The sequence below is a fragment of the Narcine bancroftii genome, chromosome 13 (assembly GCF_036971445.1).
Source record: "Narcine bancroftii isolate sNarBan1 chromosome 13, sNarBan1.hap1, whole genome shotgun sequence".
NCBI classification, from domain to species: Eukaryota; Metazoa; Chordata; class Chondrichthyes; order Torpediniformes; family Narcinidae; genus Narcine; species Narcine bancroftii.
The window spans coordinates 36268726-36284027 of NC_091481.1; the positions used below are offsets into that span (position 1 = coordinate 36268726).

General features: G+C 45.8%; 2 protein-coding genes and 1 long non-coding RNA gene across 10 annotated transcripts in view; 1 reads left to right on the forward strand and 2 right to left on the reverse strand.

The window, feature by feature from the left end:
* cep83 (centrosomal protein 83) overlaps positions 1 to 992 on the reverse strand; it is an 82492-nt gene extending 81500 nt beyond the window's left edge. The window contains exon 1 of one of the 4 annotated variants that reach the window (XM_069908704.1): positions 594 to 992. The gene's annotated coding sequence lies outside the window, so the exon portion shown is untranslated. The other 3 variants (XM_069908702.1, XM_069908703.1, XM_069908707.1) reach the window with 3 other exon arrangements.
* Positions 222 to 12048, forward strand: LOC138748455 (uncharacterized). Its single transcript, XR_011348043.1, has 3 exons — positions 222 to 522; positions 9035 to 9166; positions 9988 to 12048. It is a non-coding gene; the product is annotated as an uncharacterized lncRNA (long non-coding RNA).
* The window catches only part of tmcc3 (transmembrane and coiled-coil domain family 3), a 50618-nt gene continuing 46968 nt past the window's right edge, over positions 11653 to 15302 (reverse strand). For 3 of the 5 annotated variants that reach the window (XM_069908709.1, XM_069908710.1, XM_069908708.1), the window contains one exon: positions 11653 to 13163. In XM_069908709.1, the coding sequence (XP_069764810.1) occupies positions 12858 to 13163 (306 nt within the window). In that variant the 3' untranslated portion in view covers positions 11653 to 12857. Of the gene's footprint in view, positions 13164 to 15025; positions 15118 to 15302 lie in introns of all 5 variants that reach the window. The other 2 variants (XM_069908711.1, XM_069908712.1) reach the window with 2 other exon arrangements.

The following is a 15302-nucleotide window of genomic DNA, read 5'->3' on the forward strand; positions in this document are numbered from 1 at the left end:
CTCCACCTGGAATAGATCACCCCCACCCTCCCCATCCTCCCCACCCGGGACAGATCACCCCAATACTCAACCTTCCCACCCGGGACAGATCACCCCCATTCTCCCCACCTCCAGGGAACCAGGACACATCCCCCAAGCGCTATATCCCACAGGCCACCGCTCCTGGGCCATGGCTGCAGCCTGCCCGGTTGTCAGGGCAACGGCGAAAGCGGCGTCACCGAGGAGGCGCCGGCGGGGCCCAATTTGGCGGGCTCTGCCGCCCTGTCCGTTCTCGCCGCCCCTGCCGGCCTCCCGCTTGCTGAGGTGGCGCCTGTTCCTCCACCAGCCCCGTGAGGTTCCACTGCCTGTTGCCCCTTGAGCTCCCCGATCGATCACTCACTCAGATCGCCGCCGTCGCCCCCCGAGAGAACTTGACCGCCATCGAGAGGAACGGCCCAGAATGCGCATGCGCTGAGGTGGGACGCATGCGCAAACAGCCGGCGGACCGGGGTGAGGGGAGCTGCACTGTCCTGGCTTCCTAAGGTGGGTGACGTTCACAGCCCTCGCCTTTACTGAACGCAGAGCGGGGACGTTGCCCTTGGCGCTTCACTCACATTTGTCAGCCTACACAAACAGACTCCTGTCCACTGTAAATCTAAACGAAGCCTGTCCCGCCTGTGTGGAGCGAGAGCCGGACTGTGTTGGTTACTCCAGCCACTATGAAAGGGATTCGGATGTCAAACTACCAACTCAAGGCTTCTTCAGGTGGATTCTCCGCCCAGAATGTGCCTGCAGAAGCGGCTCTTTGAATTGCCGCTCAGGTGGCAGGGCTGAAAGCGCAGTGCTGGCCACCTGAAGGGACAGTTGCACTGGGTGCGCCTCTGACCTCACTCCGGCTCCTGTCCCTTCCGGCCGTCAGGTTTGGGATGGCTGGCTGTCAGAGCTGGGGCAGCCAACGCGGGCTATCAGAGCGGGGACGTTCCGCGCGGGACTTCCCCACACTGATACCGCCGCCCAGCTCTTCCAATAGCCCGACACGCACCCCCTCCCCCCCAACATGAGCCCCCACACCCGCCCCCCACAGCCCGACACGAGCCCCCACACACGAACCCCCACAGCCCGACACGAGCCCCCACACCCGCACTCCCCAACATGAGCCCCCAAACTCGCCCCCCCAACACGAACCCCCTCAGCCCGACACGTCCCCACACCCGCCCCACCCCCCCCCCCCCCACAACAGCCCGACATGATCCCCTACCGCGGGGCAGCCGGCGCAGGCCGCCAGCGCGGAGACGCCCCGTGTGGGATATCCCCACACACTCAGCCCGCGCCGCCCACCCCACAGCAAGGGGACCCTCGTCGGGCCGCCGAGAGAGTGGGCGCGGGGACACATGCCAGGAGAGCTGGGCAGCGGTGTGGGGACGTCCCCACACCGACAGCCCACACCTGCCGCCCCGCAGTGTGGAGACCCACGTCGGGCCGTTGGGAGAGCGGGGCAGCGGTACCAGTGTGGAGACGTTTCCCGTGGTGACAGCCCACGCCGACTGCCCCTGCGCTGATGTCCCGCGCGGGGCTGGGGGGGCAGCTGGAAGGGGAGCTGTCAGGCACTCGCCAGCTGACTGTCATCCCGTTAGCAGCCGCTTTCAGGCGGCTGCATTCATGTGCAGGGGTGGGGGGGGGGGGGGGCGACCTCCCTGCTCCGGCGATTATCCCTCCCAGAGGAGTGTTACAAAGTTTACCTCAAGTGGCCTCCCGACAGCTGCATATTGGCATAATATGCGCCTTTACAATCGGGGATTTTGGCCACCTGGAAGTGCCTTAAGAAATCAGCAGATAATTTATTAAATAATAATATCATAACAGGCTGACAAAATCAATATAATAATGTATATCAAGACAACATACCAATATTTTGTAGGTAAAGGCCTCATTTTAATTGGCACATTGAATGTCTCAGAGACTTCCAGCATGGCCAAAGGCCCAGCTGGTACATGCTGAACAAGGCTCACCTCCTGTTTTTGACCTACTTGCCTACATTTGATCTATAACCCCTTGCATCCATGTCTTTATCCAAGTGTTTCTGGTAAGAGGACACCAATATCCCTGAGCATAAAGCTCTGCAAAAGGTAGTGGTCACAGCCCAAGACATCGCAGGAAAAACTCTCCCCACCATCGATAACATCTACAGGGAAGGCTGCTGTCGGAGAGTAACAATTGTCAAGGAATCCCGCCACCCAGTGCACGCTCTGTTCTCACTGCTGCCATCAGGAAAGAGGTATCGGTGCCACAAGGCTGGCACCACCAGGTTCAGGAACAGCTGCTCCCCCTCCATCATCAGACTCCTCAACAACAACTCAATCAGGGACTCATTTAAGGACTCTTACTTGTGCACCTTATTGATTTTTTTTTCTTTGTATTGCACAGCCATTTCTTTATTTGTTTATATTGTGTAAATTTTTTTTTGCACGATCAATAAGTGGTTATTCTGCCTTGCCTGCAGGATAAAGAATCTCAGGGTTGTATGCGATGTCATGTTGTGCTCTGTCAATAAATCTGAAATCTGATCACTTTGACTTGCAGCTCATTTCATGTGCCTTACACCCGTGAGTGAAGAACCTTCTAAACCTCACCCCATCACTTTATAATTATGCCCTCTTAGATGATCTTACTCTATAAAACAGACTGCCACTATCATCAATGCCCTTCATGATTTTACAGCCCTCAATAAGAAACTCCTTCAATGTCTACTGTCTGAGGAAATCAGGGCTAGATTTTCCAGTCTCTCAATAAAACTCAAATTCCTAAATCCTGGCAAAAACTTAATAAATCTTGATGAAGGGCTCAGGCCCAAAACGTTGATTATGTTTATCTTTTCTACATAAAGAATGTTGTGTGACCTGCTGAGTTTCTCTAACATTTTTGTATCTCTGCACTGTTCTCAACTTTACATCCTTCTGATTGCTTGACGACCAAAACTAAATACAATATTCCAAATGTGGCTCCACCAACATCTTGTATAACATCAACATTAGACCCACTTAAATTCATTCTGCTAACCGATGAAGGCAAGAGTCCCAAATGCTGTCTTCACTACTCTGCCTGCACTGCTACATTTAAAGAGCTATGTACCTGCACCCCTATGTCACTCTGCTCAATTACACCCTTCCGCTCACTACTGTTAACAGAATAAGCCTGCCTGCCCTGATTTGATTTACCAAAATGCAGCACCTTGCACTTGTCCGAGTGCACCTGCCATTCCTTGGTCCAGTTTTCCATCTGAACTAGATCCTGTAATCCTCTTTGGCTTGGCTTCGCAGACGAAGATTTATGGAGGGGGTAAATGTCCACGTCAGCTGCAGGCTCGTTTGTGGCTGACAAGTCCGATGCGGGACAGGCAGACACGGTTGCAGCGGTTGCAGGGGAAAATTGGTTGGTTGGGGTTGGGTGTTGGGTTTTTCCTCCTTTGTCTTTTGTCAGTGAGGTGGGTTCTGCGGTCTTCTTCAAAGGAGGTTGCTGCCCGCCGAACTGTGAGGCGCCAAGATGCACGGTTTGAGGCGAGATCAGCCCACTGCCGGTGGTCAATGTGGCAGGCACCAAGAGATTTCTTTAGGCAGTCCTTGTACCTCTTCTTTGGTGCACCTCTGTCACGGTGGCCAGTGGAGAGCTCGCCATATAACACGATCTTGGGAAGGCGATGGTCCTCCATTCTGGAGACATGACCCACCCAGCGCAGCTGGATCTTCAGCAGCGTGGACTCGATGCTGTCGACCTCTGCCATCTCGAGTACTTCGACGTTAGGGATGAAGGCGCTCCAATGAATGTTGAGGATGGAGCGGAGACAATGCTGGTGGAAGCGTTCTAGCAGCCATAGGTGATGCCGGTAGAGGACCCATGATTCGGAGCCGAACAGGAGTGTGGGTATGACAATGGCTCTGTATACGCTTATCTTTGTGAGGTTTTTCAGTTGGTTGTTTTTCCATACTCTTTTGTGTAGTCTTCCAAAGGCGCTATTTGCCTTGGCGAGTCTGTTGTCTATCTCGTTGTCAATCCTTGCATCTGATGAAATGGTGCAGCCGAGATAGGTAAACTGGTTGACCGTTTTGAGTTTTGTGTGCCCGATGGAGATGTGGGGGGGCTGGTAGTCATGGTGGGGAGCTGGCTGATGGAGGACCTCAGTTTTCTTCAGGCTGACTTCCAGGCCAAACATGTTGGCAGTTTCCACAAAACAGGACGTCAAGCGCTGAAGAGCTGGCTCTGAATGGGCAACTAAAGCGGCATCGTCTGCAAAGAGTAGTTCGCGGACAAGTTTCTCTTGTGTCTTGGTGTGAGCTTGCAGGCGCCTCAGATTGAAGAGACTGCCATCCGTGCGGTACCGGATGTAAACAGCATCTTCATTGTTGAGGTCTATCATGGCTTGGTTCAGCATCATGCTGAAGAAGATTGAAAAGAGGGTTGGTGCGAGAACACAGCCTTGCTTCATGCCGTTGTTAATGGAGAAGGGTTCAGAGAGCTCATTGCTGTATCTGACCCAACCTTGTTGGTTTTCGTGCAGTTGGATAACCATGTTGAGGATCTTTGGGGGGCAAACTTGTTATGTTATGTTATCCGATGCGCTCTAGTATTTGCCAAAGCCCTTTCCTGCTCACGGTGTCGAAGGCTTTGGTGAGGTCATCAAAGGTGATGTAGAGTCCTTTGTTTTGTTCTCTGCACTTTTCTTGGAGCTGCACTTGATTCTGGGAGAATATTCTCGGCGACACTAGGTATTATTCTATTTAGGAGAATCCTAGTGAAGATTTTGCCTGCAATGGAGAGCAACGTGATTCCCCTGTAGTTTGAGCAGTCTGATTTCACGCCTTTGTTTTTGTACAGGGTGATGATGATGGCATCACGAAGGTCCTGAGGCAGTTTTCCTTGGTCCCAACAAAGCTTGAAAAACTCATGCAGTTTGGCATGCAGAGTTTTGCCGCCAGCCTTCCAGACCTCTGGGGGGGATTCCATCCATACCTGCTGCTTTGCCACTTTTCAGTTGTTCAATTGCCTTATATGTCTCATCCTGGGTGAGGACCTCATCCAGCTCTAGCCTTAGGGGCTGTTGAGGGAGCTGGAGCATGGCGGAATCTTGGACTGAGCGGTTGGCACTGAAAAGAGATTGGAAGTGTTCTGACCATCGGTTGAGGATGGAGGTCTTGTCGCTGAGGAGTACTTTGCTGTCTGAGCTGCGCAGCGGGCTTTGGACTTGGGGTGAGGGGCCGTACACAGCCTTTAGAGCCTCGTAGAAACCCCTGAAGTCGCCAATGTCCGCGCTGAGCTGGGTTCGCTTGGTGAGGCTAGTCCACCACTCATTTTGGATCTCCCGGAGTTTGCGCTGAAGATGGCTGCATGCGCGACGGAAGGCTTGTTTCTTCTCTGGACAGGATGGCTTTGTATGGTGAGCCTGGTGGGCAGCTCGCTTCTTTGCCAGCAGCTCCTGGATAATAGACCAGTAATATTTACTGTCCACCAGAGCGTGTTTTTGTGTCATCAGAAAACTAATGTTGCCATAAATGTTGAACTAACATGTTCAACTAATGTTGAATCATTTATATACATTACTAACAGCAAGTACTGAACCCTGCGGCACTCCACTGGTCACAGTACTCCAGTACGAAAAACTGCCTTCACTCACTACCAGCTAAGCAATGTTTTATCCATTTGGCTAGTGGGCCTCCTATCCCATGTGTTCTAACCTTTCATATAAACTACCATGTAGAACTTTATCAAACATTTTACTAAAATCCATATAAATAATACTATATAAATAATATTAACTGTCTACCTTTATCACCTCTTCAAAAATTTACATCAAGTTCATGAAGCACAATTTCCCATGCATAAATGCATGCTAGCTCTCCTTAACATGAGATTTTATTTCTCAGAATCTTCACCAGTGACATCAGGTCTGTCGTAACCTTAATTAGCCATAATTTTTTTTTAAATTTAGACATACAGCACGGTAACAGGCCATTCCATGCCACCTAATTTACATTCAATTAACCTACACCTCAGGTACGCTTCGAATGGTGGGAGGAAACAGGAGCCCCCGCGAAAAACCCATGCAGACACTGGGAGAACGTATAAACTCCTTATGGACATTGCGGGCACTGTAACAGCATTACACTAACCGTTATGCCAACGATGCCGCCCTTACAGACTTTTTTTAAATAATGGCAGAACATTTGCCATCCTCCAGTCATTTGGAACTTCGATCCTCAGTGATGAGTTTAAAAACATCTGTTGAGACCCCAATAATTTATTTCCTGGCTTCCCACAATGTTCTAGAATACACCTAGTTTGGACCAAGAGATTTATCCACCTTGTTAAAACCTCAGACTGCTAACGCTCTTCACTATTGATAGCCCTAGGCTATCTTTAGTTTCCTCCAATCCTGCTTACCTTGTTCCAAAGTAAACACAATCTCAAAAAACTCCATTCAGCATCTTCCACATCTCCTCTAGCTCTACACATAGTGTTATGAGCCCAGAGGACCCCAAAACCTAGCAGCTATTCAGACAAATGGTTACTTAAATAAAAGTTACTTTTAATTATCTTTAAACATGAAAACAGAATCAAAGTAACTTTTCACTATTGACTTATCTAACCTAACTTAACCCCCTTCTAATTCTAAATGCATGTGTATGTAATGTGTGTGTAAGTTCAGAAAAGTTCTTTGGTTCACAGTCCAATCTCACTTCTCATTCCTCCAAGTTCACTGGTTGCAGGCAATTCTTATACTGTGCACAGAATTTAACATTCACCAGGCTTTGGTGCTTGAAAGGTAAATGGTTACCACTCAGGAAAGTTCTTGTCAGTTTTCAGAGAGAGATTTATTGTTCCAGGACATCCACAACTGATTCCTTTTTAATCAGCCACTCCAGTGTCTTGCTGACAAAACTTGCTCCCTCAGTGTTCTCCAGTTGATAAGCTCTTTCTTTCAGGTCACCACAGAGTGTCCAAGTGAAACATTAGACAGCCAGTCCTCTCCTCTTGCATGAACCACAAGGGCTTTGACCAGACTGAAATAAGAATCTGTCTTCCAACATGGGGTTTTCCACAAGCTTGCCAGCTTGTCCTGTTCCAGTCCCAGCTGCTGCTGCTGGCTGTAACACTGTAGGAGTGATCTTTGTGTGTGTGTGTGTGTGTGTGTGTGTGTGTGTGTGTGTGTGTGTGTGTGTGTGTGTGTGTGTGTGTGCTGTGTGTGTGTGTGTTTGTCTCTCTCTCTCTCTGTTTGACAAATCACATCACACTCTTAGAACAGCTCCAGACAATCTGCGGCTCCGACAAGATATTTCATCTGTTGCCTTTTGTAAACAACAATTCATTAATGAATTCTCTTGGGCACTCTCCAAAGCTCTTGCCAAGGTTATGGGGCCAATATGTCTAGCATTAGGAGAGCTCCAGTGTTTCAAATAAGATCTGTTTTAAAGTGTTTGTATGTGACCTACAGTAACAAACGTCCCTGAATTTATCTCCCAAAAGCATATCTATATACTCTGTCCAATAGATTCTCCCAATACCTCCCTCCACCACCCCCCCACCCCACCCCAAATCCTTAAGGGGGCGTATTCTTTTCCTCATGACCTTCTTGTACTGAACATACATTAAATCTTTTTGGATTCTGCCTTCCACTGTATGCCAAATCCATTTCAAACCCTCTTTTAGACCTCAGTTGTCTCTTCACTATTCTCCTATGTTGCTTTACACCTCAAGGGATTCCTTTGGAAGACAGGTCTGCCTATATCTGATGTATGCCTCCTTTTTCTATCTGATCTGAGCCTCTGAATCTCTTGTTAACCATGGTTCCTTTACTTTGTCATTCTGCCCTTCACCCTACTGGGAATTTTCATCCTAAGCCTTCCTTTTCATTCCCTTAGTCACCTCCCATTTGGCAGTCATGCCTTTACCCTCTAACATTTGCGTCCAGTCAACTATTACTCACTCCTGCCTATTGTCAAAATTGGCCTTGTCCCAATTTAGGATTCTCCCAGTGTTATTGTTTTAAATAATTATCTTAAAGCCAATAGAACTATGGCCACTGATCCCAAAGTGTTCCCCTTCCAATACTTCAGTTACCTGATCAGCTTCATTCCCCAGTACAAGGTCCCATATTGCCCCATCCCTGGTAGGCCTATCCACCTATTTCTGGATTAAATTCTCCTGGGCACTCTGAACAAAGTTCTCCCCATCCAATTTCCTGACATTTCGGCATCCCCAGTCAATGTTGGGGATTATTGCCTACAATAACAGCATTGTAGCACAGACCTCAGCAGTACAATCTCTACACATTTGATCATTTATCTCCTGGTGACTGTTTAGTAACCTAAAGTATACACCCATCAGTTTCAGCTCCTAATTTCCACCCTCAATTGTTCTCCAGCAATATCTGTGGTAAAGAATTCTAATTGATATTTTTGCTCAATTATCATAATCCCAGCTGTCTGCATCAGGTCTGTATCCTTCTATCCCTTATCTACAGAATTTAAGTGCCTGTCTCTGTGACTCTTTAAACATATGGTATCTGATTCTACTACTTCTAAGGGAGTGAGTTCCAGAAATCAATCCCTCTCTATACTGTGTATGAAAATCTTTTCCTTTAACATCCCTTTAAAACTCACCTGAAACCTACATGCTCTTGCTTTTGATGCCTCTGCCATAGGAAAAAAAAGAGTCTGTCCCATCTATGCCTCTTCATTTTATCAGGACACTGGAGGTTTGCGGTCCCGAGATAGCAACTCCTAATAATTTGTAGGAAGATCCATTTCTGAACTATCATGAGATTCTGCAAACCTCTTGAGCTTCAATTTATACAAGACTACAGCAACCAGGTGTCGGATGGGCTTGGCAGTGAAAGCTCAGCCAACAGCCATCACATGGATTATAGTTGGGTTCATACAGTTCACCACTACAAAATGAGATGGGACTGGACTCGAGAGTTGCAAATATCCTGTTAAAAGTTGGCACCAGACTTTTCTGGCAAGCCTGCCAATGCACTGATCATTTCCTTGTTCATACCAATCAGCTACCTTCTTTAGGCTGTGCTATGGATCTCCTCATCAAAGGCAGTGCATGGTACCTTCCCCTCCAGTGACCGAGCAGCTGGCTGAAGACTATCAGGCCTTATGATGTCCCACCTGCAGATCCCATCTCTAAGGTAATATGCCAGAAATGTCTAGTGTTAATAGATGAACTAGTAACTGGGAATGTTAAACTGAGTAGATGATAGGTTTATCTTTACTCTCTTCCACAGGTCACTTTTATTATTTCTCATAATGTAAAGAAGAAAATCACTGGGACAGGAGCAGATGAGAGCTGGGGCAAGGGAGAAGTTTTAAATTAATTTTTTTTTAAATTTAGCCCTACAGCAAGGTAACGGGCCCTTTCGACCCACGAGCCAGTGCCACCTAATTACACCCAATTGACCTGCAACCCCCGGTACATTTTGAAGGGTGGGAGGAGCTCTCAGGGAAAACCCAAGCAGACATGGGGAGAGCGTACAAACTCCTTACAGACAGTGCAGGACTCGAACCCATCGCAAGCACTGGAACAGCATGGCATTAACCGTCCTGCCCTGTTGCATGGTTATAATCTGTGCAGCTTGCATCCTGTTCAATGGGAATGGATTCATCACACATCACTGATTTTCGAGGGCTTGCTAAAGAGTTTTTAGGAAGTCCAAGGTCCAATTAGTTTTTTGATGTACTGCATGATTTAAAATGTAAAAATAAAACCTCTTACTCACACAATAAAAGGAGACACAAGCAGATTACGGAAGTACATTATTGCTGAATCTCCAGATTTACTTCTTTAATTGAACAATCTATTCATTGACACTCATCTCTGGACATCACCCACGAGTGGAAACCAGCATCTGAAAATAGCAGTGTTCATCTTGAAAAGTGAGTCAATTTTATCGATAGTTTGTTTCAATTAAGCCAAAGTTATTGGTTATATTGATTTTTTTTTTTAATTTAGAGACCCTTCAAGCCCACAAGCCTACACCACCCAAAATGAACCTGGTTCACCTGAATGGAGAGACGTACAACTGGAAGATCACATTTAAATAGATTGATTGACATTGGCTAGACAAGCTGCAGGTTTGCTGGTTGTCAATGCTGGTACTACGTTTTATATTGGATAATTAAATGCCAGAAATATAGTCCACCCTGCCATTCCATCATAACTGATTCACTATTTTTAACCCCGTTCAACCCTTGATTCCCTTCCTGATCAAGAACCTATCTACTTCTGTCATAACCAATGACTTGAACTCCACAACTGTCCACAGCAATGAATTCCATAGATTTGCCATCCCCTGTGAAAATAAATTCCTCCCCTTCTCTTCTAGAGGCACGTTTTTGTATTCTGAGCGCGCCCCCCCCCCCCCCCACCACCACCATAGGAAACATCCTCTCTCTTCAAGGCTTTCAGTATTTTATAGGTTTCAGTGAAATTCCCTCTCCTCCTTCTAAACTGCAACAAGTACACTCCCAGAGCCATCAAATTCTTCTCATATGGTAACCCTTTCATTCCACGTATCATTTTTGTGAACCTCCCCTGAACTGTCTTCAACACCAATACATTCTTCCTTAGATAAAGAGCCCAAAACTGCTTACAGTACTCCAAGTGCAGTCTGACCATTGCCTTATAAAGCCTCAATATTACATTCTATCCCTTTAAAAATAAATGCTAGCATTAAATTTGCCTTCATTGCCACTGACTCCATCTGCAAGCTAACCTTGAGGGAATTTTACATGAGGACTCCCTCGTCCCTCTATGCCTCTAATTTCTGAATTCTGCTCCTATAAAAAAGTCTACACAGAGCCATTCTCAACAGGGCCCTACGCCGCCGCCCCCCCCCCCCCCCAACCGAGGGCCATTTAAGGCCTTGTTTTTCACCTCATAATTTTTTTTGTAGTCCGTAGGAGAGAACAGAAGAAAGCAAAACTTGACTGCTTCACAGGAAAGGGGGTCCATGAACTTTAAGCAGAGTCCTGGGGAGGGCATAGCCAGAAAAAAAAGGTTGAGAATGGCTGGTTTACAGTTTTATTCCTTCCACCAGTGAAGGATCATGCACTTCTCTAATCTCCGTTCCATTTACCATTTCCTTGCTCGATCTCCTGTTTATGCTCTTCTGCAGACATTGCGTTCTCAACACTACCTGCCTCTCCTATCTTTATATCGTCTGCAAACTTGACCACAAAACCACCATCCAAATCATTGACGTATAATGTGAAAGAAGTAATCCTAACACCAAGCCCTGAGGAACCAGAGAAAGCCCCATTTATTTCCACTCTCTACCTCCTGCCAGTCAGCCAATCTTTCCTGTACTACTGTGGGCTTTTATCTTGCTAAGCAGCCTCGTGTGTGGCATCTTGTCAAAGGCCTTCTGAAAATCCAAGTAAAATTAACCATCTGGGTAAGACGAGGATTTCGGAATCACTAGTTTAGGGACCCCTAAGCATGGTTACCACTTTGACTGGACACCTAGCTAAGACATAACCAAACCCGGAAACATGTTAAACTTTTCAACATCTAAATTTAGCTTTTATTTAAAATGTATATTCTGAAAACTAAGCTCCTCTTATACATTTTGAGGCCTTAATCTGAGTCAATAGATTTCAAATCCAGAGCCACAGGCATTACATAACAAGTTTAATTCAAATCTCATTATAAAACAAGTGATAGAATAAACAGGATTACTGAGTCATCCAGTGTGGAATCTCAAGGGATGGCTCACATAACCAACTATTTCCAACTTTCTGGTCATGTTTCACACTGATAGTAAAAGCCCTTCTAAATATCTCCCAGACAGGTAGCAGCTTCTTCATTGGTGCTGCCTTGGACAAAGTCAAATCCATGATTAAATGTAATCCAATTGTATTTATTACTGGATATGCTTCCATTTAAGTGCAGTAACAGCCTTGGTCCAATGCACTTCTAGTTAGAAATGAATTGCACTTTTTCCCCTAAAAAATAAATACATGTACATTTAATATCATAAACAAGAAAAATTCTGTAAGACCTGTAATAAATGTACCTTGTGAAATATTAAAAGGTGATTATACAGTACAATAGTGTGTTTAAAATTGTTCTCAATTAAAAATCAGTGAAAACATTGACTGGACACATTTACCTCATAAAAGTGTTCATTTTCAGGGCTGGTGTAATAGTAAGTTCATCACATACTGATTTACAAAAGCCTCGAGTCCAAGTGGGAATATGGAAAGGATCAGTTGCACATAGCTGAGCAGAATGACAGTCATTGCCCATTGGCCTCCTCTTTCCTTCAAGTTAAAAAAAAACCACAGAAATGTTGGAAGAACTCAGCAGGTCTCACAGCATCAAGATGAAGAAGGGCTCAGGCCCGAAAACGTCAGTTATCTCTATCACCGATGGACGCTGTGAGGCCTGCTGAGTTCCTCCAGCATTTCTGCGTCTTTACTACAATCACATCATCTGCAGACTTTTGTGTTGCATCTTTCTTCAAGAACAGATTTCAGTTAGACACAAGGTGAAGTCTTTCCACTATTCTGATTTCTATTTACTGGTACAGTATCCAGTTGATCCAAAAAAAAAACAGCGATCCCTTCATTTCTAGTTATTCACTGTTCTGTTCAAAAGATATGCAAAAAATGACACACAGCACAAGGGGAAAGGAAAACTTTGGGCAATGGCTCTGGGCTGTAGCAGAACTTGGAGACAATCTTGCAATGATATTAATTAATTAACCTGCTTTCCAAATCCCATTTAATGTTAGTTTATAAAGTGGAGATCATTTCATTAATTCCTTTATCTAGATTTTGCTATTTTCAAAATAGCATTAGCTTGACAAGAATTTGAAATCACAGTGGATGTATAAAAATATGCTCTGTCAAACACTGAAGTTGATCCCATTTCTTCCAGCAGATGAAAATGAATATCACTGCACAGAGTGTACACACTATGCGCAAACGGCTCTTCATGAGAGGGACGCTGAACTTGGCCAGTGTAGAGACACAGACGAGGATGACAGTCACAATGGCCAGAAGGACGTTGATACATTTCCCCAGCAGAACCTTGGCATTGGCATTTTCACTCTGCACCACTTGGTGCTGCTGGTGCTGTAACTCCAAGGTGCTGAGGCGCGTCTGACATGACTCCAGGGCTTCCTACACAACAACACAAAATCACAGGGCTCAGTGGGTGTGTCTGACGTACCATTTGAGATTCATTTTAGAAGTTGAAAAATATTCAAAACCTATTTGTTGAGACCCTCTCCTGCCTGAGATGAATGTCTCTGGGCAAACAAATAAGGGTGACACTCAAACTGTGCTTGATTTTAAAGTCAGATGACTGGAAAGCTTTGCTAGTCGCTCCCTCAGCAGCAATCTCCAGCCCCATCACAATCTCACTTCCCTCACTCTGGCCAGATCCACCCGCTACCCTTCATCAACAAACCGGTCATACCACTCAAACTTTTCAAATATTTTCTCTTAAAATATGTAGAAGCATTTCCGAAAAAAACGAATGACTAAAAATCAGAAAATGTCAGAATTACTCAGCATCTGCAGAAAATGAAACAGCTTTACGTTTCAGATCACAAGCTGGGGTCAGCACCGGCAATCTGGACTGGGGTTCGAATCCCATGCTGTCTGTAAGGAGTTTGGAGGTTCTCCCTGTGTCTGTGTGGGTTTTCCCCAGTGGGGGGAGGGGCTCTAGTTTCAAAATGTACTGGACGTTGAGGGTCAATTGTCTGTAATTTGGTGGCATGGGCTTGTGGACCGAGAGGGCCTGTTATCTACCGCATTGTATATATAAATTTAAATGTATTCATCTTTAGTTCAGATTTCCAACATCTTCAGCCAAAAGAATGCATTATTTTATTTAGAAGTGTGCTGAGGTTTGCTACATAGCAAAAAACATTCCAACTGGCTTTATGGAGAACAAGATGCCACAGGTGGTATGTGAGCAGGACATAGAATCTGGATGATGGTGGAAGAATCGTTCATTCCCATGTGTCTCAGCTTGGAGCCAAAGGATTTTCTTCACCCTGTATGTCTAATTTAACTAACCTCACATTCAGCTGCTAGACAAGATCTTCCCCATGTAAATTAGCTTTCATATGGCATCTAAATGTACATAGACAGGCATATTCAAACAGCTAATGATTTGAGAAAGCTGAATATAATTAAAACTCGTCAATATAGTTTTATAAAAGGTAAATTGTTTGACAAATTTTCTCAAGTTCTTTGAGGGAAATCGGTATTTAGATTTTCAATGTCATTTCACAAAGTGTCATATTGGAAGCTGGTACATAATTTAACACCCATGGGATTAGAGGAAGTGTGTTGGCATAGACTGAAAACTGGATGTCACTTAGAAATCATAAAATTGGAATCAATGGGTCCTCTCAAATAAAGAGGTAACTAAAGGAGTTCCTGAGGATTGGTTCTTGGCCCTCAATTGCCCACTATTTACATTAATGACCTGTAGGAAGGAACAGTAGACAAGGTTTCTGTGGTGGTACACCACCGGCCTACTGCAGAAGGCAACCTCTGTACCTGCAGGAGTGTAAGGGGACAGGACAACACCTGGCCGGCTCTCAATCAGTCGGCCTGAATGGATCAAGCCCCTCCCGGTCGGGTGTCAATCGCCTATGCCGGCCTCCCAAGGCCTCACTCAGAGTTGCTGCAGCTACCCCCCAGCCTGGCTCTGTGAAAGTCTTTGTGGATTAAAGCCTGTGGGCTGATAACGCCTCAAACCGTGCATCTTGGCGCCTCACAGTTTGGCGGGCAGCAGCCTCCTTTGAAGAAGACCGCAGAGCCCACCTCACTGACAAAAGGCAAAGGAGGAAAAAACCCAACACCCAACCCCAACCAACCAATTTTCCCTTGCAACCGCTGCAATCGTGTCTGCCTGTCCCGCATCGGACTGGTCAGCCACAAACGAGCCTGCAGCTGACGTGGACTTTTTTACCCCCTCCATAAATCTTCGTCCGCGAAGCCAAGCCAAAGAAAAGAACATTCTTTACCTTGGTGTATGTCTGATTCTGGCTAACAGTGCACCACAGTTTCCAAATTTCCTGATGATATGAGAATATGTAGAAGGGCATGTTGTGAGTATCTGCAACAGGATGAAGATAGATTGAGTGTGCAAGACTGCCACATGAATTTTAATGTGGGAGTGTTAGGTCATACAATTGAAGTGGAGTGAGATGCAAATGAGTAACATGCAGAGGGGTGTTCTAGTGCTTGAGTCATGGCAAAAATAGCAGCAGATTCAACAAGTACAATGTGTATGACAATAAA